The sequence below is a fragment of the Oryctolagus cuniculus genome, chromosome X, assembly GCF_964237555.1.
Source record: "Oryctolagus cuniculus chromosome X, mOryCun1.1, whole genome shotgun sequence".
NCBI classification, from domain to species: Eukaryota; Metazoa; Chordata; class Mammalia; order Lagomorpha; family Leporidae; genus Oryctolagus; species Oryctolagus cuniculus.
Window position 1 is genome coordinate 9,945,179 of NC_091453.1, and position 19,493 is coordinate 9,964,671.

The window sequence follows — 19,493 nt, forward strand, 5'->3', positions numbered from 1 at the left end:
AAATATATTCAAAGTTTTCCATGTGTATACTACTTGCTAGGGTTTAGATATTAATTTCAACGTTGAATGTTTCCCCCAGAGGCCCATGTGTTAAAATGCTTGGTTCCTCGGGTAGTGCTATTGGAAGCTGGTGAAACCATTAGAGGAGCCGAGACCTAGTGGGAGGCCCTTAGGTCACTGGGAACATGTTTATGTCAGAAGGTAGTTCTTATGTGACCTCCTAAATTCTCAAGAGAGGATTGTTACAAAAGCCTGAGTTTCAGTCCACCCATGCTGCTTCCTGGCCTGCCATGTGATCCTTCCTCTGCATGCACTCCATCATTGTCATCCTCTGCCCTTAACAGAGCCAAATTAGTGAGGCCACCCAATCTTGAACTGGAGCCTCCAGAAACTGTTAATCAACTGCCTTAAGTATTTCCTCGTGGTAACAAAAGCTGACTAATACATTCTGATCTAGATAGCTCACCTCACATTTTTCCTAAGGAAATAATGTGTGGGGGAGGGGGTGAGAGGGGGGTTCAAATGTTTCAGGTATTTAGGATATCTACTCCAACAGTTTATGATAATAAAAGAAAAAAAATCTAGAAAAAGGCTCACTGTGTAGCAACAAATGGTTTAATATATAATGTATACAGCAGCATGCAATAGGTCTCTACATACTGTATTCCACTTAACACATTAACAAACTCTCCAAGTAACAAAACCCATTAGCCACCTTTTATTTTATTTCAAAGGCAAAGAGACAGAGACAGAGACTGACTGATTGCATATGCTGGTTCACTTCCCAATTGCCAGCAATAGCCAGGGCTGGACCAGGCCGAAGGCAGGGACTCAACCCAGGTCTCCCACGTGGCCCAAGCACTTCAGCCATCATCTTCTGCCTCCCGGGGTGTACATTAGCAGGAGGCCAGAACCAAAATCTGAGCCACGACTTGAACCAAGGCACTCTGGTATGGGATGCAAGCATCTCAGGTGCCATGTTTTTTTTCTAAGATTTATTTATTTGAAAGTCAGAGTTACACAGAGGAGAGGCAGAAAGAGAGAAAGGTCCTCCAACCTCTGGTTCACTCCCGAATTGGCCACAACGGCTGGAGCTGTGCCAATCCAAAGCCAGGAGCTTCTTCTGGGTCTCCCATGCAGGTGCAGGGGCCCAAGGACTTGGGCCATCTTCTACTGCTTTCCCAGGCCATAGCAGAGAGCTGGATTGAAGGTGGAACAGCCGGGATTCGAACCAATGTCCATATGGGATGTCGACACTGGAGACGGCAGCTCTACCCACTATGCCACAGCACAGGCCCCTCAGGTGGCATCATAACCACTGCACCAAACCCCTGCTCCTTAGGGGCCAGCTTTGTGGCACAACAGGTTAAGCCACTACCTGCAATAGCAGCATCCCATATGAGCACCAGTTCAAGTCCTGGCTGCTCCACTTCTGATTCAGCCCTCTGCTAATATGCCTGGGAAAGCAATGGAAAATGGCACCTACTACCCATATAAGAAATGTGGATTTAGTTCTGGGCTTCTGGCTTTAGCTTAGCTTAGCCTAGCCTTGGCTGTTGTGGCCATTTGGAGTAAACCAACAGAAAGAAGATCAATTCTCTCTTTCTCTCTCTCTCTTTCTCTCTCTCTCTCTCTCTCTTTCTCTCTCTCTCTCCCCCCGCCTCCCTCCCTCAATCCTTTCCTCTTTATTTCCATTACTCTGCCTCTCAAATAAATAAATAAATCTCAAAAAAAAGTTACTCAAATACCCTAGTAGGAAACCTTATATAAGGATAGTTTAGTATGTGTATAAAAATGCAACATCTGTGTAAAAAAAAAAAAGCATTTTGCCCTAATTCCTTTAGCAGACAAGAGGCAGCATGGAAAGCTCACAATTAAAAAAATTTTTCCAAGTATTTATTGTTTAAAAACTCTGTCCTCTCAGTCCCATCTACTCTTTCATTCTGCTTTTCTGATTATCCTGAACCCTAAATACATTCTCCTCCTCTATGGAGGATAAGAAGCAACACTAAAACCAATACACTTGATCAGGCCTTCATCCGCCATGACGTCACCGCAGGTGGAGTGCTGGTTCTCAATGAGGTTTTCCTATGGCTCCACAACCTGGTCTTTCTTCAAGGTCACCGGCACACTCATGGAACTGAAATGACGCTGCCCGTCTAAGTACAACATGGACTCTGAAACACAAGAAAGATAACCCTGGAGAAACTTACAGAAACTCAGAACATCCTACACACATGTGACTATTTGGACACACTGGGGCAGCAATGACAACACAAAACCAGTGACAGGGATGTGCTGTTGTCCAGGGGAGAAGCAACACTCCCAAGGGAGCAGGCCGCGACGCCGGTCCGTGTTCATTGCCTGGACCAGTCTTTGGCTCCCAGTGGCTGCTTGTGCCGGCACCAGCCCTTGCAGTCAGCAGCCAGATGCCAGAGCACCAACAGCTGCCTGAGAGGCGCAAGGGGATTTGGCCTGCAGGGCTACAGAAGCTCAAAGGTAAAACCTAAAGATGCTCTGTGCGGAAAGACACTGACGCACTTCCTGCAACAACCTAAAATGGGAAGAATTCCTTTAGAGGTTCTTCCCTGCATCGGGGACAAGCCATAATTGTTGCTTACCTCCGTATGTTTTGGGGAAAACCAAGGGCACTTCTTTTTCCGACATGAATGTGAAATGAAAGACATTGGTGGTCACGTGCTCTTTATTCTGGAGAGAGGACACTTCACTGTGCACTCTCACTTGGATGTAGTTGTTCTGAGTAAAGCACACCTAAGAGATTGCAGACACTGCGGTTAGTCAGCTGCGTTAAAGCGGGGGGGAGGCAGTCATAAGAAAAACAGTGGCTTCAGGCCGGCGCCGCGGCTCACTAGGCTAATCCTCCACCTTGCGGTGCTGGCACACCGGGTTCTAGTCCCGGTCCGGGCGCCGGATTCTGTCCCGGTTGCCCCTCTTCCAGGCCAGCCCTCTGCTGTGGCCAGGGAGTGCAGTGGAGGATGGCCCAAGTGCTTGGGCCCTGCACCCCATGGGAGACCAGGATAAGCACCTGGCTCCTGCCATTGGATCAGCGCGGTGCGCCGGCCACGGCGGCCATTGGAGGGTGAACCAACGGCAAAGGAAGACCTTTCTCTCTGTCTCTCTCTCTCACTGTCCACTCTGCCTGTGAAAGAAAGAAAGAGAGAAAGAGAGAAAGAAAGAGAGAGAGAGGGAGGGAGGGAGGGAGGGAGGGAGGGAGACAGAGGCTTCACAATATAGAAGTTTCTGTTTCTGTTCTAGGCCCCAGTGACCAAAAAATGGTATTTTATCTCTCGTTGCACACCTACCTGTGAAGAAAGAAACAGCAGTGAGCCAATTTCAACCGGTTTCTGAAACATGATATCATCCACTGCCACCACAAATGGTCTGGAACCACTGTCAGGCAAAGGCAGAATTTGAGGTAAACGGAAAAATTCACATGATCTCACATTTTTTTCTCCAACAACCAGCTGAAGTAAAACAAAAAATGAACCAAGAAGCAACTTCGACAAGAGAAAATGATCATTCCAGAAAGGAATGGTAAGAAAATACCACCGTGACCGGATCGGGGCAGAATCATTCTATCTTCTCTCTCCTCTCTTCTTTGTATTATCACCGTATCTTTCTCTCTAGCTCTTTAAAGAACTAATTTACAAAGTCAGAGCAATGGCCTTCTAAAACCAAGATCAAACCCAGGTAGTATCAGTGTAGTATTCACCTAAAACTGTAACATATTCCCAAACGCATCCAGACAGGTCCAAAATGTTTGACTTCAGGGGTGGGGGTGTATAAATTGCTTCTTGAAAGTTAACTCCAAGTGTAACTCACCCAAAACTGCAGGCGGTAGCCCACGCAAGTTCATATGCTTTTCTCATAAGGAAACCACCAAAGATTCGATTGAAAATGTTCCGCTGCTATATAGGACATAAAGTAAACATTAATAAATACAAATGTTCTTCAAAAAGGTCACGGAAAATACATATTTTGAAAAAAGCATGCACAGATTTCAAGTTTCAGCACCAAAATAAACTGATCTTTTGATTCCATTTCCTATGAACCTTTTGAAGACCTTATACAAACTTACGGTGGCCCTCACATTCAGAACAAAGGAATGAATGGTAACGGGACAGAGGTCAGCTTTAAGACGCATCACATCGTACACACGTGTCACAACTGCAAATTATCCTATTCAGATTTCACATGAAATTATAATACCTGAGGGTGGCAAATTTCCAAGCTTTTCAGTTTTGAATTCTCCATCCACACTGCATTAGGGGGCAAAACACGACTCTGAAAACTTATTGTCCTACATAAATGGAGATTAATGAAACCCCGTTAGTGCCAGGCTTTCACACATGCGGAACAAGCAAACACTCGTAGACAACTCCCAATACACTGAGGCGAGTGTGGCTCTACAGAAAACCAAGGACTGCGTCTTTTGCCAATCTGTAATCTCACCAGCCCAACTTACTTTGGATCCAGCGTGTTAAGAAACATCTCATGTATGGTAGTCCTCTCTTCAGCGCTGGGAGCCATTTTCAGTAATGATGTGGAGCTAAAGGCAATCCGTCTCCCCTTGTTCACTGCAACACAGGAGAACAAAGAGCGAGGCTCAGGAAGGGACACACTAGTGCTGCCCTGCGATACCTGTAGACCTTACAAAATCCTACAGGAAATCACACATACATCTAAGAGAAGGCTGCTGAGGCCATATGAAGCTTCCCCCGAGTCCTCGCTCTCAGATGGAAACGTTAGCTCAGTGTGACACCACTTGGGAGCCAGAGCCTTGACTTGCAGTCACCCACCAGACACGTTTTCCATTTGATTAAAAATGAGCAAACAAATTACCTGAATAAACAGTCTGATCAATAACATCATTCAAAGTATGGACGCCAAAAGACAAAAGGGAAGGTATTTTAATTTCAATAAATTCTTGGCATGAGTAAAACATCTGAATGGTATAGCATTCATATGTAATCTTTTTTTTAAGGATTTTTTTTGATAGGCAGAGTGGACAGTGAGAGAGAGAGACAGAGAGAAAGGTCTTCCTTTTGCCGTTGGTTCACCCTCCAATGGCCGCCACGGCCGGCATGCTGTGGCCAGCGCACCGCGCTGATCCGATGGCAGGAGCCAGGTACTTATCCTTTATTACTTGAAAGGCAGAGTTACAGAGAGATTTTCCATCACTGGTTCACTCCTCAAATGGCCACAATGGCTTGGGCTCAGCCATGACAAACCTAAGAGCCTGGAACCCTGTCAAGGTCTCCCACGTGGGTGGTAGGGGCCCAAGTACTTGGGTTGTCTCCCGCTGCTTTCCCAGATGCATTAGCAGGAAGCTGGATTGGAACTACAGCATGAAGGACACTAACTGGTGTGCATATGGGATGCCAGCAGCCCAGGCGGTGGCTTAGCCCACTGTGCCACACACAGGTACCCATATATAATGTTAAGTAATTTCTTTTTCAGTATTTTAAGAAGTATTTTATTGGGGCCAGAACTGTGGCACCAGGGATTAAATCACAGCCTGTGATGCCAGCACCCTATATGAACAGTAGTTAGAGTCCCAGATAATCCACTTCTGATCCAGCTCCCTGCTAATGCGCCTGGGAAGGCAGCAGAGGATGGTTCAAATACCTGAGCCCCTGCCACCCATGTAGGAGACACGAATGGAGTTCCAGGATCCTGGCTTTAGCCTGGCACAGTCGTGGCCATTGCAGTCATTTGGGGAGTGAACCAGATGGAAAACCAATCTCTTCCTAACTCTGCCTTTCAAATAAATGAAATGAATACTTAAGCATAACTTTTAAAAACTAATTTTATTAGGAAGAAATTAATATACCTTCTCCTTGTCTAAAGAGTTCTTCTTCCTCTGGGCTTTCAGTGATGAGTGGATTTACAAATGCTGGCCTAAAGAGAACAAAAATAGAGTTGAAGATGTGTCATTCTCTAATAAAAAAAATTGAACATGGACAATACCCCACCACTTTGAAGATCGTCTGCTTTTCATTTTGGGTAATGCTTACTAGCCACCTAACACATGGACACTGGAAACAACCAGGGGAGTCTTCCAGATACAGACTTAGCCATACATGCACAAGTTCACACCATGTAAGGGATCCTGCTGCTTCCAGAATATTGAACCTGATTCTAACCATGAGGAAAAAGTCCCATTATTGGTTGTAAACCATTCTACAAGACAGCTGGCTTGGATTCTCCAAAATTACATCTTAAAATAAAGTGTTGGGCTGGCATTGTGATGTAGCAGATTAAGCCACCACTTGAGAGGCCGGCATCCTATACAGGCACCGGTTGCAGACCTGGCTGCTCCACTCCTGATCCAGCTCCCAGCTGATGTGCCTGGGAAAGCAGCTGAGGATGGTCCAAGTGCTTGGGCCCCTGTACCCACATGGGAAATCTAGAACAAGTTCCGGGTTTTTGCCTAGCCCAACCCCAAGCCACTGTGGTCACCTGGGGAGTCAACAAGACAGATGGAAGCGCTCTCTCTTTGCTGCTCTCTCTCTCTCTCTCTCTCTCTGTGATTTTAACTCAGCCTTTCAAATAAATAAATCTCTTTAAAAAGAGAGAAACTGGTAGGGTAACTATTCTAAAAAGAAACATGGTAGGGGTCAGCGTTGTGGCACGGTAGGTAAAGCCTCCACAGGCAACACCAGCATCCCATATGGGCACCGGTTTATGTCCCAGCTATTCCACTTCTGATCCAGCTCCCTGCTAATGGCCTGGGAAAAGCAGCAGAGAATGCTCCCATGTGAGAGACCTGGAAGAAGCTCCTGGCTCCTGGCTCCTGGCTCCTGGCTTCAGCCTGGCCCAGCCCCGGCCACTGTAGCCATCTGGGGAATGAACCAGCAGATGGAAGATCTCTCCCTCTGTCTCTCCTTTACTTTCTGTAACTCTGACTTTCAAGTAAGTAACAATACCTTAAAAAACATCATAGCCAGATGCAAATACATGATCTTTGGTCAGATCCTAACAGGGGAAAAAGTTAAAAAGGACATTTTAAGAGACAATTCTGAAATTTGAATATGAATCATACATTAGGTAACAGAATTGGATCACTGTTAATTTCTTGGATATAGTAGACATTGAAGTTATGGTGGAGAATGACCCTGTTAGAAAGAGTGACAGAATAAACCAACTGTAGTACAATGTTAATTGTGGAGTTTAGAAAGGGCATGTGGGGATTCATTGGATTAATTTTCTACTTTCCTGCAAGCATCAAATTTTTCAAAATAAAAAACTAAGTAATAGTACCTCCCTGTGGTAAAATCCAAAGTTTTGATAAAACAACAAGAAAACAAAGAATTGAAATGGCAGCCGGAAGAACGGAGATGTGTGAGCTGGGAAAGAGCCTTAAAGTGATGCCTTCAGGGCTGGAAATGGAGCCCAGACCAGCCAACAGCCACAGCACGTCAGCTGCGAGGAGTCCCAACGGTAAGACTTACTAATCGCTCACATCACAGAGTAGCCATTTATTTATCTGAAAGGTAGAGAGAGAGAGAGAGAGAGAGAGACAAAGATTTCCCATCTGCTGGTTCATTCCTCAAATGCTCTCAACAGCCAAGAGTGATAGCTCCAGTCCTGGCTGCTCCACCTCTGATCCAGGTCCCTATTAATGTACCTGGGAAGGCCGCAGAACATGGCCCAAGTACTTGGGCTCCTGCTAACTAGTTGGGAGACCAAGATGGAGCTCCTGGATCCTGGCTTCAGCCTGTCCCAGACCTGGCTGATGCAGTCATATGGGGAGTGAATCAGAGAATTTAAGACCTGTGTGTGTGTGTGTGTGTGTGTCTCCCTCCTCACCTCCTTCTGTCACTCCGCCTTCCAAATACATAAATTTTTTTTAAATCCACTTTCTTTTTATTTATTTATTTGAAAGGCAAAGTGACAGAGAGGCAGAGAGAGACAAGTCTTCCATCTGCTGGTTCACTCCCCCGATGGCCGCAATGGCTGGAGCTATGCGAGTTGAAACCAGGAGCCAGGAGCTTCTTCCAGATCTCCCATGCAGGTGCAGGAGCCCAAGGACTTGGGCCATTTTCTACTGCTTTCCCAGGCCACAGCAGAGAACTAGATTGAAGGTAGAGCAGCTGGGACTTGAACCAGCACCCATATGGGGTGCTAGCACTGCAGGCAGTGGCTTTACCTGCTATGCCACAGCACAGACCCCATATAAATTTTTTTAAAAGAATTTTTTTAAAGCAATGTGCAAGTAAGAAGACAAATCCAGAAAGGAGGACTGAATAAAACAATTGATCCAGCCTGCTATGGTTTGAGCTTGTCTCCCAAAAGTTGGAAACTTAATCCCTAAATTCATATGTTAATGGTATTTGGAGATGTAATTCATATATCAACAGTAATTAAACCTTTGGGAAGCAATTAAGAATAGATGAGGTAAAAAAATAAATAAATAAAATAAACCCCCAAAAAGGGTCCAGCATTGTGGCATCCCATACGGGTACCAGTTCCTGTCCCGGCTGCTCCACTTCTGATCCAGCTCCCTGCTAATGTGCCTGGGAAAGCAGAAGATGGCCCAAGGGCTTGGGCCCCTTTATCCCACGTGGGAGACCTGAAAGAAGCTCCAGGCTCCTGGCTTCGGATCAGCCCAGCTCCAGCTACTGCAGCCATCTGGGGAGTGAACCAGCAGATGGAACACTTCTCTGTCTCTCCCTCTCTCTGTAATTCTTTCAAGATAAATAAATCTAAAAAAAAATAAAGAGTAGATGAGGTCACAAGGATGTGGCCCCAGGATGGCATGAACGGCTGTCTAAGAGGAGGAAGAGAGACCCAAGCCTGCGCGCCTGCTCTGGCTCTGAGGTGTCCTCCACCTTTTCATGGCCTAACAGGAAGGCCTTCACCAGATGCCAGCACCTTGCTATTGGACGTGTGAGTGAAATAAATCTCCGCTCGCTATCAATTATAACCCCTCTGTGCAATGCAGTTATAGCAACAGAAAATGCACTGGCATACAGGCTTTTAATAATTTAATCATGTGAAGCAATCAGGGGACAGTGGAGAAATACACTATTCTGGATTAAAACAGATTCAAGACACTACATAACTCTATGAATACATAAAGCCATCACATTCCACATTTTTCAACGGGTAAATGGTGTAGAATGTGAATTACATCTCAATAAAGCTGTTAACAAAAAAAAAAAAAAAAAAAGACTTAAGAGACACAAAAATCAAATGTAATATATGGACCTTATTTGTATACTGATTTTAAACAAGTTATTAAAAAGACACTTGGGGAAAATCGAATATAACAACATGTAAATGATTTACTATTATTTTTGTTAAACATGATGGCAGTAATGCAGCTATTTTTTAAAAGATGCCTATATGAAACTCTGAGTATTTGAAGGTGAAATGTCAGGATGGGTGTTTGGCACTGAGGTCAAGATACTGCTTAGGGGCTGGCACCGTGGCATAGTGGGTAAAGCTGCCACCTGCAGGGCCAGCAACCCATATGGGCGCCAGTTCAAGTCCCAGCTGTTCCTCTTCCAATCCAGTTCTCTGCTATGGCCTGGGAAAGCAGTGGAAGATGGTCCAAGTCCTTGGGCCCCTGCACCTGTGTGGGAGACCCAGAAGAAGCTCCTGGCTCCTGGCTTCAGATTGGCCCAGCTCCGGCTGTTGCGGCCATTTGAGGAGTGAACCAGCAGATGGAAGACCTACCTCTCCCTTCTTTCCTCCCTCCCCCTCTCTCTTTCTCTCTGCCTCTTTGTAACTCTGCCTTTCAAATAAATAATCTTAAAAAAATTATAAACTGAAAAACACAATAACCAAATTTAAAACTTGTTAGATGTCTCTGTGTTAGACTTGAGATAAAAGAGAATAGAATCAGTTAACTTAAAGACAGAATAGGGCAGCCGGCGCCGCGGCTCACTAGGCTAATCCTCCGCCTTGCAGCGCCGGCGTACCAGGTTCTAGTCCCGGTCGGGGCACCGGATTCTGTCCCGGTTGCCCCTCTTCCAGGCCAGCTCTCTGCTGTGGCCAGGGAAGTGCAGTGGAGGATGGCCCAAGTACTTGGGCCCTGCACCCCATGGGAGACCAGGAGAAGTACCTGGCTCCTGCCATCGGATCAGTGCAGTGCGCCAGCCGTGGCGGCCATTGGAGGGTGAACCGACAGCAAAAGGAAGACCTTTCTCTCTGTCTCTCTCTCACTGTCCACTCTGCCTGTCAAAAAAAAAAAAAAAAAAAGACAGAATAGGGGCCGGTGCCGTGGCTCACTTGGTTAATCCTCCACCTGTGGTGCCAGCATCCCATATGGGCACTGGGTTCTAGTCCCGGTTGCTCATCTTCCAGTCCAGCTCTCCTGTGGCCTGGAAAGGCAGTGGAAGATGGCCCAAGTGCTTGGGCCCTGCATCCGTATGGGAGACCAGGAGAAAGCACCTGGCTCCTGGCTTCAGATGGGCGCAGTGCTGGCCGTGGCAGCCATTTGGGGAGTGAACCAACGGAAGGAAGACTTTTCTCTCTGTCTCTATCACTGTCGATAATTCTACCTGTCAAAAAAAAAAAGATTAATAGCCAGCGCTGTGGCATAGCTGGTAAAGCTGCTGCCCGCAGCTCCGGCATCCCATATGGTTACCAGCTCAAGTCCCAGCTGCTCCACTTCTGATCCAGCTCTTTGCTATGGCCTGGGAAGATGGCTCAAGTACTTGGACCCCTGCACCACGTGGGAGACCTGGAGGAAGCTCCTGGCCCCTGGCTTTGAATCAGCCCAGCTCTGGCCATTGTGGTCATCTGGGGAACAAACCAGCAGATGGAAGACCCCTCTCTCCCTCTCTCTCTCCCTGCCTCTCCTTCTCTCTCTGTGTAACTCTTTCAAATAAATAAATAAATTTTTTTAAAAAGTGACACTGCTTGGGATGCACATACCCCATATCACAGCGCCTGGGGTCAGGTCTCAGCTTCACTTTTTTTTCAGCTCCACTTTTGATTCCAGTTTTCTGCTAACATGTACCCTGGAGGGCAGCTGATGATGGCTCAAGTATTTGGGTCCCTACCACCTAAGTGGCTATACCTGGCTTTGGCCTGGCCCAGCCTCAGGTGTCACAGGCATCTGGGGAGTGATCCAGTGGATGGGAGATAGCTGTCTCTCTGCCTTTCGGGTAGGTAGGCAGGTAGGTAGGTAGACAGACAGATAGATAGATAGATAGATAGATAGATAGACAGACAGACAGACAGATATAGATAATTCTAGATAGACAGATAGATAGATAGAGATAATTCTAGACAGACAGATAATTTTAAAATAGAAGTGAAATTCATTATATTTGGGATTTACTTTAAAATACTATATATTTTCTTTAAAGACAAGAGATTTGATCAATATACAATGTATAAATATCTCAAAGCATCACACTGTACCCAATAAAGATATGCAGTTGCTACCTGACAAAATTTTTTTTAAATACACAGGAAGAGAGAGGCTAGGATTTGGTATAGCAAGTAAAGCTGTCATCTGCAGGGTCGCCATCAAATATGGGCACCAGTTCCAGTCCTGGCTGCTCCACTTCTGATTCAGCTAATGTGCCTGGGAAAGCACTGAAGGATGGCCCAAGTACTTGCGTCCCTGCACCCATGTAAGAGACCCAGAGGAAGCTCCAGGCTCTAGGCTCCAGCATGTCCCAGCCCTGGCCATTGCAGCCATCTGGGCAATGAACCAGCATCTCTCTCTCTCTCTTTCCCTCCTTGCCTCCCTCTAACTCTGCCTTTCAAATAAATAAATCTTTTTTTTTAAATAAAGATACACAAAAAAGGAAAAAAACAGATGAACAAAAATATGACCACAATGTTAAAACTGACACTGTTGGGGGCCGGCACTGTGGCGCAGTGGGTTAATGCCCTGGCCTGAGATGCCGGCATCCCATATGGGCGCCAGTTCGAGACCCGGCTGCTCCACTTCCCATCCAGCTCTCTGCTATGGCCTGGGAGAGCAGTGGAGGATGGCCCAGGTCCTTGGGCCCCTGCACCCATGTGGGAGACCCGGAAGAAGCTCTGGCTCCTGGCTTCGGATCGGCACAGCTCTGCTGTTGCAGCCAATTGGAGAGTGAACCATCGGACAGAAGACCTCTCTCTCTCTCTCTCTCCCCTCTCCCCTCTCTGTGTAACTCTGACTTGCAAATAAATAAATAAATCTTTAAAAAAAAAAAAAACCTGACACTGTTATGACCAGGTGATGACATCCACAAGGGAAGTCCTGCTGATAGAAGTGCACTGCTGTGGGGCTGGTGCTGTGGCGTAGCAGGTAAAGCCGCGGCCTGCAGTGCCAGCATAGCACATCGGCGCTGGTTTGACTCCCAGCTACTGCACTTCTGATCCAGCTCTCTGCTATGGCCTGGGAAAGTAGTGGAAGATGGCCCAAGTGTTCAGGCCCCTGCACCCACGTCGGGGAACTGGAAGAAGCTCCTGGCACCTGGCTTCAGGCCTGCCCAGCTCTGGCTATTGTGGCCACTTGGGGAGTGAACCAGCAGATGGAAGACTTCTCTGTCTCTCCCTTTCACATTCTGTAACTCTACCTCTTAAATAAATAAATTCTTTAAAAAAAAAGCACACTGCTGTGATGTCACAAGGACAAGGACAGCTGCCACCTATGTACTCCACCTCATAAGCCCTTCGAAACCCCAGGGTCACCATGAGAAACACAGCAGGCACTCCTCAATCAGTGCATTTTAGTCCCCAACCAGTGCTCCTCAAAAAGTCATCAAAAACAGGGGCAGCATTGTGGTGCTACAAATTAAGCCGCAGCCTGCAACAGCAGCATCCCAGCTCAGGCTTGGACCAGCCCTGGCTGCTATGGCAATTTGGGCAGTGAACCACTGGATGGATGTTCTTTCTCCCTCTCTTCCTCTCTGTCTTCAAATAAATAAATATTTAAAGACATAAAAGGACCAGATGGTGGGTATAGGGGCATGCATTATAGCGCTCTCTCTAGTTTTATGCATCTTTGAAATTCTTCAAAATAAAGAATTATGAAAAAATACTAATTACCCTTTATTTTCAGAATCACGAGCCACCATCACAAATGTTGCACCCAAAACAGGACAAAACTCATCACCATGCAACTGAAAAACAAAGGAAAGAAAATACAAATGTAAGAAATACATGTTCTAGGAAAATCTACTGCAACTCTAACAGATAGCATGCATGCTTGGAGAAGTGTGAAATTAGCAACATAGAAGTACGCTCACTAACCACCACCTGCTAAGGGCCTTCCCTGAGCCAGGCGCAGTGCTAGGCTCTGAGAATGGCAGTACCACCAAGGAGGAGAAAGCCACCTCAAAACTCAAACAGGGCACTGGTGGGAAGTGCTGGGATAGGCTTCGGAGCTGCACATAACTAGGGACCCAGGGGCAAGGATCACAGAGGGACCTCCTGCATCGTCAGCATTCAACTTGCCCACACCATACAGAATCCTTCAGGGCCTACGTATCCTCCTGAGGGCATACCTATCCAAGCGGCCCTCCCCCTGTGCTCACAGACACTAGGATTTCCAGCAACTGTGCTATGCCAACTGCCAGCACAGGTTTATGCCTCCTTAGCTGAGCACAGGCACTCCTAAGAAGGGGAAAGATCCGGGAATGACCCTGTGGATCAAGGTAAATATTTATAATGCGCAGGCCTTTGAGATTTCTATGTGTTTATGTATCTCCTGGAAGTCTGTATTTCTAGGGGAGTTGCATCACAAGGTAGTGACAGAATCTATTTCTAACCTGCGAGTGTATTCAGCTCTCTCGACAGATGCCACAAGCCTCATCACTACCACCTGTTCACAACTTCACTGCCTTCGCCCTCAACTCTGGCAAGTCTTACCAACCTCAGTAAGCCACTGCCCTATTGAAACCTCTCAATAATCCCTCCCTTTAGGCCAGTTCTTGGGCTCATCTGTTAGCACGGCACACAACTCCCCTACAACAGAGCCCAGGATTCCCCTCCGGTTGTTCAGCAGACACTGCCCACAACACCTGCACTCTCTCCCCCAGCCATGGCCCTGGCAAACAGCGGGCTGCTGACCGCCTCCATCCACGCCTCTGCTGATGCCTTCCCTCGCCAGCCTCATTCTTCAGAACACTCCCTTTCCCCTCTCCCACCCCTAGTCCCCAGGCCAAGATCATAGTTCACTCCCTCCTTCATCTTCAGCCACCTTAATGGAAGTCAAGTCCTCCCTCCACAGTGACTCTCCATGTAAGAAAGGCGGACGCCACTCTCGTAGAACACCTTTGGAAATGTGCAGAGGTGGTTTGGGGGGTGGGTCACATGATTTAGGGGCCATACTGGTGGAGGGGGGCTAGGGGACTGTATGCCTGGCAATGCAGGAGAAAAGCCTACAGAACAAAGAATTCTCCCACACACAATGCCTACAGCTGAGAAACAACCACAATAATATATCATAATCTTGCATTTATAGAGCTATCTTCCTGGGAGCTCCTTGAGGACAAAGAGCACTTTTCTTCGCATTTGCAACCCTAGCATCAGCACCAAAGGCTAGCAGAGAGCAGATACTTCCTCAGTGATGGCCAGTGAATGAGTGAGGCAGGTCATTACCGAGCTCTGCTAGAATGTCAACCGTAAGAGCAAGGAACTTTGCCTGTTTGGCTCACTGCTGCATGCCTAGCACAGAACTGGTGCTTAGTAATTGCTAAGTGAATTTCAGGAAGTGGGCTAAGACTCGAACCCAAGGCCTATTGTAGAGGAGGGTGTAGTACAGTAGAAAGGAAAAGGCAGGTCTGTAAACAGCTCTACAGGACAAAGTGCCAGGTGCAGGGAAGGAGTCCCAGGGAAGGAACAGGTTCTGTAAGTTGGAAGGATTAGGGAAGGTGACCCTGAAGCACAGTGGGGTGTGAAAACGCAAAGCAAAGAACAAGGAATTTTAGGCAAAGGACAATGCATAAGCAAAGATACTCATTCACTCACTCACTGTTCAAATCAGTTAACTATAATGAACATCTTTTAGCACCAAGCTGTGGGGACACAAAGATGCGTAACTCCCTGTTCTTTGGACACGCGGTGTCTGGCAGTGAGCACTAAGGAAAGCATAAAAACGGTAAGCCACACGGAACACAGACCCAGAGGCGGGAATAAAGACCGAGAGGCGGGAATCCAGACTGAGAGGTGGGAATCCAGACCGAGCGGTGGGAATACAGACCCAGAGGTGGGAATCCAGACCGAGCGTCGGGAATACAGACCGAGAGGCGGGAATACAGACTGAGCGGTGGGAATACAGACCCAGAGGTGGGAATACAGACCGAGCGGTGGGAATACAGACCGAGCGGTGCGAATACAGACAGAGAGCAGCTAGGATCCCTACTCATCCAAGGAGTTTAAACTTGAATCTACACAACATGATAACTGAGTGGTTTTGAGAAGAGAAATTATGATTCAAGAACAGCTTTTGGAAGATTTACTATGCAAAAATGTGTAAAATCAACAAACAACAGACTAGAGAAAGGCATACTAATTAAAAAGATAGTCAACGTGTTCACAGGAGAGACATTGAGGACTTGAATAAAACACAGGGCCAAGGGGAAGGTCAGGGGCAGAAGACAGATTTGGGATCACCTCAACTGTTTTGACAGTAAAATAACATTATTACCAGCAGTGGTTACCGTATGACAGCACTGCTCCAAGAATTTCAGCAATTTCCAAGAGCTGGGTTCTTCCTTCCATTTCACCCTTTACCACAACCATATAACATGGTCCTATTACTATTTCCACATTTCACATGATAAAAACAGAGGCTCAGAGAAGTTCAGTAGTGTCCCCGAGTACACAGCTAAGTAGCAGCAATGCTGGGATTAAAACCTAGGTCTACCCAAACCCGAGGCAGTGTGTTCACCCTAGTCACTTTTCTGGAATAAAGATCACTCAAGTCAGCAGTTAGGAGTCAAGTGGCCAATGAAGAATGTGAATTTAAAACAAAAGATTTTACTTGTCTGACACTGATTCTGTTATCAGCTTTTGATTTTTGGCAGCTTTCTCTCTCAGTAATGCCTGTATCTTTTTCAGCCTATTTGTCCAAGATTCAATCTGTCAAGATTCTCTAGAAGGCAGGTCCTGTGCCAGGAATCACCTATGCCTGGCACTGAGCAAACTAGAAATTAACCAAGACTATTCCAAAAAGAGTGCAGACAAATCATAGCAGCATCTCCAGCAATTTTATGATGTTTTAAAAACAGTATTACTGAGGCTGGCATTGTGGCATAGCAGAAAAAGCTGCCTCCAGCAACACCAGCATCCCATATTGGCACCAGTTCAAGTCCTGGGGCCTCCACTTCGTATCCAACTTCCCTGGCCTGGGAAAAGCAGCAGCAGATGACTCAACTATTCAGGCTCTTGCCACCCACATCAGAGACACAGATGAGACTCCTGGCTTTGGCCTGGCCCAGCCTTGGCCATTGTAGCCATCTAGGGAGTGAACCAGCAGATTGAAGATCTCTCTCTCCGTCTTTCCCTCTCTCTCTGTAACTTGGACTTTCAAAATAAATCTTTAAAAAAAAAAATAAAAACTAGATTACTGTCAGTTATATCAATATGGCAATTGAAGAATTCAATTGCTTATAGATAATAACAAAAAAATTATCTATTTGGCAAGTAACTTTAAGAATTTTGACAGGCAGAGTGGACAGTAAGAGAGAGACAGAGAGAAAGGTCTTCCTTTTGCCATTGGTTCACCTTCCAATGGCCGCTGCAGCCGGCGCACCGCGCTGATCCGAAGCCAGGAGCCAGGTGCTTCTCCTGGTCTCCCATGGGGTGCAGGACCCAAGCACTTGGGCCATCTTCCACTGCAGTCCCGGGCCACAGCAGAGAGCTGGCTTGGAAGAGGGGCGACCAGGACAGAATCTGGCGCCCCGACCGGGACTAGAACCCGGTGTGCCAGCGCTGCAGGCGGAGGATTAGCCTAATGAGCCGCGGTGCCAGCAAGAATTTTTTTAAAGATTTATTTGCTTGAAAGTCAGAGTTACACAGAGAAAGTAGGAGGAGGTAGGGGAGAGAGAGGGGGAGGGGGGAGGAGGCGGAGGAGGAAGAGAGAGAGAGACAGAGAGGCCTTCCACCTGTTGGTTCACTCTCCAACTGGCCGCAACAGCTGGAGCTGTGCTGATCCGAAACCAGGAGCTTCTTCCAGGTCTCCCACACAGGTGCAGGGACCCAAGGATTTGGGCCATCTTCTACTGCTTTCTCAGGCCACAGCAGAGAGCTGGATCGAAAGTCGAGCAGCCAGGACTGGAATTGGCATCCATATGGGATGCCGGCATCGCAGGCGACAGCTTTACCAGCTACGCCACAGCACCAGCCCCGGCAAGTAACTTTAATTACTACAGAACAAGCCCCAGAGTTTTCCCTCAAGCCTGAAGGTTGTGTTTTTCATCAAAAGGTGAAATGCTTCCGAATTCACAGCAGAAAAAAAAAGTGTATCTGGATCATAGGTCTACTAGAAATGCTGGCTTGACCAAATCAGTCATCTGTAAGCCAGTTTCCTGAAAGGAAATCTTGGACGTTCTCTGCATGACTTGGTTTTTGTGCTGTTAATCTCTGAGGTACTTTTCTTGTCAAATGTATTTATTTAACATAGCTATTCAGCTTTTTGCACATTAGAGGGGCCATTCCTAACTGCTCTAACAGTCCATACAACTGATACAGGTTACACTGGGTTTCCAAAAGAGGTATATGAAAGTTCTAACACCCATACCTGTGAACGTGACTTTATGTGGAATTATGATCTGGGCAAAAGAGACATACTTAGTTATTAGGAGGTCACTGTGGAGTGGGGAGCAGGGGTTTCGTCGAATGTTAGTGTCCTAATGAGAAACGCAGAGACATGTAAGAGGGGAAGGCCACGTGAGGGTGGAGGCAGATGCTCACGCTCATTAGCTGCAAACCACAGAATGCCACGGACTGCTGGCAAAGCACCCGACGCAGGAGGCAGTCTCCCGTCCAGGGTTCAGAAGGAGCATGGCCAGACCAACAACTTCATTTGTGATTGCCAGCCTCCAAACTCAAACAGTGATTTTCTGCTGTTTTTAACCCACCAGTCTGTGTGGCACTTTGTGGTACAGTGGCCCCAGGAAACTAAACACCCAGATCAACCCACTTCACCCCTAACATAACCAGACTTCCGTGAAATTCTCTTAGACAAGACCAGGACAAGCACCTCAACATGGAGCTGTATTTGATCAGAAAGTAATAAATATTAAATGTAAACACCAAATAATGTGTCAGTCTTTGTCCAGGAGGTAGATATGAACCACCTGCCACCTGTATGCCATGAATTTCAATCGTTTTTGCAGAAGTGTGAGCTATACACTTATCTCAGGATAGAAGTCCATAAGCTTCCCCTGCCATGTAGACCAGCTGGTGGTTTTTGAACAGACAATCTCCAGAGGGCAGACAGACCTGGAACATTTCCATCTTCACTTCCATTGATGTCTTCCCTACCCAGCTAACGTGCCCACTGAACTTAATGTCCTGCTCCGGGCTTAAGCTCTTCTTGCACAAATCTGCAAAAACAGAAAATCAATCTGGGTTCAAGCCATATAAAAAATCTTCTGTATAACTTCCTTAGAAACTCTGCTAAATTCTACTATATTTCTTTCTTGTCTTCACAACTAAAATGGCTATTTTTCACAAACAAAAGAAATTTGCATGTCTTTTTGGAAAATGTAGACAATGCCAACAATATAAAAATAAAAATAGAATCATGCAAAATCCTCCCACCTAATTATAACCAGTATCTTGGTATGGTACATCACAGATATTTTCAGATGTGCATGTACATTAAAATTCACAATAACAGAAGAATTCTTGGGGGCTGGCTCTGTGGCATAGCAGGTAAAGCTGCCACCTGCAATGCCAGCATCCCATATGGACACTGGTTTGTGTCCCGGCTGTTCTGCTTCCAATCCAGCTCCCTGCTAATAGCCTGGGGAAAAAAGGAGATGGCCCAAGTGTTTGGGCCCTGTTACCCTGTGGGAAACCCAAATGAAGCTCTTGGCTCCTGGCTTTGGCCTGCCTCAGGCCATCTGAGGAGTGAACCAGCAGATCGAAGATCTTTCTGTCTCTGTAACTCTGACTGCCAAATAAACTAATAAATCCTTAAAAGCAAAAGAGAATTCTTCAAGGCTGACACTGTGGTGCAGCGAGTTAAGCTGTTGCCTATGATGCCGGCATCCCATGAACGCCAGTTCAAGTCCCAGCTGCTCCACTTCCGATCCAGCTCCCTGCTAATGTGCCTGGGAAAGCAACGGAACATGGCCCAAGTGACTGGGTACTTGCACCCACATGGGAGACCTGGAGAGCATTCCAGAATCCTGGCTTTGGCCTGGCCCAGCCCTGGCCATTCGAGCCATTTGGGGAACGAGCCAGCAGATGGAAAATTTCCTTCTCCTTCCTTCCCTCCCTCCCTCCCTCCCTGTCTCTCCCTCCATCTTTCTGTTACTCTGCCTATCAAATAAATAAATTTAAAA

At 46.7% G+C, this 19,493-nt stretch overlaps 1 protein-coding gene across 2 annotated transcripts in view; it reads right to left on the bottom strand.

Moving 5' to 3' along the window:
- Nucleotides 1-1,883: 1,883 nt before the first annotated feature.
- Nucleotides 1,884-19,493, bottom strand: part of ACOT9 (acyl-CoA thioesterase 9) — a 39,678-nt gene continuing 22,068 nt past the window's right edge. For both annotated transcript variants that reach the window (XM_070067191.1, XM_070067192.1), the window contains exons 7-15: nt 18,424-18,527; nt 13,024-13,097; nt 5,855-5,922; nt 4,487-4,598; nt 4,231-4,321; nt 3,844-3,929; nt 3,324-3,411; nt 2,622-2,772; nt 1,884-2,177 (exon numbers count right to left, since the gene is read on the bottom strand). In XM_070067191.1, coding sequence (XP_069923292.1) covers nt 2,089-2,177; nt 2,622-2,772; nt 3,324-3,411; nt 3,844-3,929; nt 4,231-4,321; nt 4,487-4,598; nt 5,855-5,922; nt 13,024-13,097; nt 18,424-18,527 — 863 coding nt within the window. In that variant the 3' untranslated portion in view covers nt 1,884-2,088. The remainder of the gene's footprint in view (nt 2,178-2,621; nt 2,773-3,323; nt 3,412-3,843; nt 3,930-4,230; nt 4,322-4,486; nt 4,599-5,854; nt 5,923-13,023; nt 13,098-18,423; nt 18,528-19,493) is intronic.